Genomic DNA, 2,500 nt, shown 5'->3' with positions numbered 1-2,500 from the left:
TGTGAGGTTCTCGACTGAGGAAGAACGTAGTGGTGGGGAATTGGGGGTTGGGGGTGTTGGGTATCCTTTTTCCTTTTTTTTTATTTCGTGGATGTTAAGGGTGGGTGGGTACGGATAGCTTTGCGATTGGGGTTGGTGGATGTTAAGGGTGGGTGGGTACGGTTAGCTTTGTGATTGGGGTTGGATTGGATTTGGGTGGTTTTGATGACGGTATGTCTTTAGGTGGATCTAATTTTGGTGAATTGATGAGAATGAGGAAAGAGTTGAATCTATTCATTATGAAACGAATTGGTGAGTATTATCCTGAAGAATGAATAGGGGTGTATGTCCATGAGTCTAGTTATGAGGGATGAATCTATTAGTAAATCTACAGCATATGTTTAGATTTTGTGCAAGGTCACTCATGTATTGGAAGTCGTGTTAAAGATGTATCAAAAGCTGCAATGAATGGCATTAAGGTCTATATGTGTTGCATCATGAAATTTTTCAATCCCATTCATAGCTTTTGTCACTCGGTGCATATATCTATATATTTTTGTTGATCAACTTATACATACATCGAACGCACACACACACACACTTATATATATATATATATATATATATATATATATATATATATATATATATATATATATATATATACATATATACATATATACATATATATATATATATATATATACATATATATACATATATACATACATATATATATATATATATATATATACATATATATGTATATATATATGTGTGTGTGTGTGTGTGTATGTATGTATGTATGTATGTATGTATGTGTGTGTGTGTGTGTTTGCCAGAGGATGAGTGTCAGACATTTCAACAAGCCACTTGGATAGTTAGACCAGAAATCTAGGGTGCTGATCCCAAGACCAAATAACTAGTGAAGGTTAGCGAGCGACAGGGAAAGCATATAGGCCTACCTTTCCATCCCAAACGGCGTTCCATCGATTTAAGATATCTTGTTCATTGAGACAATAACCTCCGTTGGGAAGAACACGCTTTTCCGAGTCACAATAGAGTAGGAAAATATAGTTGTAAGCCACTCTAATTTTCTGTTCCAGTTCGTCCTGTATTGTGTGAATTATCCTTCTTATAATTGTGGTTGTAGTCATTGTTATCATTATCATCTACATTATCCTAAATATTTTCATTATTGTATTGATATCGTTGTCGTTATTACCATTATTGTTCATATTATTATAAGTGTCATTATTATTATTCTAAACATTAACATGGTCATTATAATTCACCTTATATGTTATCTCAATCATCATAATCATTATCCTTGTCATCGTTGTCATTAAAAATTACAGTATTATACTATAGCATTATACCAAGAAAATATTCTGCAGTTACCTCCTTCAGCTAAACATACTATAACACTAATATTTCTTGCATTAATACAATCGTATTTCTATCATGCTGATAGACTTTATCACTACGATAATATTCCTTACATCAATACGATAATATTTCCATAATGTTAATTGACCGATTACCATAGTGAAACCCACTGCCAATAGACATACATTTCAGGATAAGCCTCATCTTCTTCTTCAAAACCCATTGCTTTTACACCACCTGATTCATTTATGTCATTTTATGCCATTTCTGTTCCGTGACCATAACACACCTCACTTTCCCCGTCTGAATAAGTGCTTATCAATCATATATAATCTGACATCGTTGGGAATTTAAAGCAGATGAAATTATCAACTCCCCTGCTAATAAATCTACTCCTTTAGGTCATCATTCATATTGATCTTAATTTGCATACCAGTCTTGAAGAGAAGGATTCCAAGGGCTCCTCTTCCCTACGCTGAACAGAAGAACCATCCGTGTGAGGTCCTCGGAGGAAAAGGAAACACAAACCAGCCATCAGGAAGAGCATCACTATTGTGGCTCCTTGCGCTGTCCATATTTGTCTCTGCCGGAGATAGAAGAGGGAGGATGTGTGTAAAAGTCGTTGGGAAAATGACAATAGTGGGTATATGAGGCAGTATGTATTCACTTATATATATGTATATATATGCATGGATGTGTACACGTACACATGCACACACACATACACAAACATAAATAAACACACACGGACATATACAAACACTCGTATATGTATGTGTTTGTGTGTATGTGTATTAATGAAACTTATCAGTGTAATTGACTGACCATTATTGATTCCTCCTCCTTACTTGCCGAGAACTGAAATGATAAAACAAATCATTAAGAACACACGGATATATTACAAACACTCTACACACAGATCGGTCTTTTGGAATGGATTCGATAAATAATATGACAACTTTTTGAACTCTGATTATCACCAGAAAAATAATTAGTAAATAATTTTAGCTTCTTCGTGGCATAAAAGTCGTAGACATAGTTAACGGATAATGAAGTAAATCTGAATGACATTTTATATGCATATTAATATCCCAAAGTAGTTGCAGTAGAACCAGTGGCTCTTAACCTTGTT

At 34.3% G+C, this 2,500-nt stretch overlaps 1 protein-coding gene across 2 annotated transcripts in view; it reads right to left on the bottom strand.

Moving 5' to 3' along the window:
• LOC122247432 (uncharacterized) overlaps positions 1–2,500 on the bottom strand; it is a 10,341-nt gene that overhangs the window by 2,109 nt on the left and 5,732 nt on the right. For both annotated transcript variants that reach the window (XM_043006728.2, XM_043006727.2), the window contains exons 2-4: positions 2,194–2,226; positions 1,802–1,951; positions 945–1,091 (exon numbers count right to left, since the gene is read on the bottom strand). In XM_043006728.2, the coding sequence (XP_042862662.2) occupies positions 945–1,091; positions 1,802–1,951; positions 2,194–2,196 (300 nt within the window). In that variant the 5' untranslated portion in view covers positions 2,197–2,226. The remainder of the gene's footprint in view (positions 1–944; positions 1,092–1,801; positions 1,952–2,193; positions 2,227–2,500) is intronic.

This window comes from Penaeus japonicus, unplaced genomic scaffold, assembly GCF_977035675.1.
Source record: "Penaeus japonicus unplaced genomic scaffold, GWHDUDI00000001_assembly GWHDUDI00000020, whole genome shotgun sequence".
Lineage (NCBI taxonomy): Eukaryota > Metazoa > Arthropoda > Malacostraca > Decapoda > Penaeidae > Penaeus > Penaeus japonicus.
The sequence above is the reverse complement of the archived record's forward strand: the minus strand, read 5'-3'. Positions and strand labels throughout refer to the sequence as shown.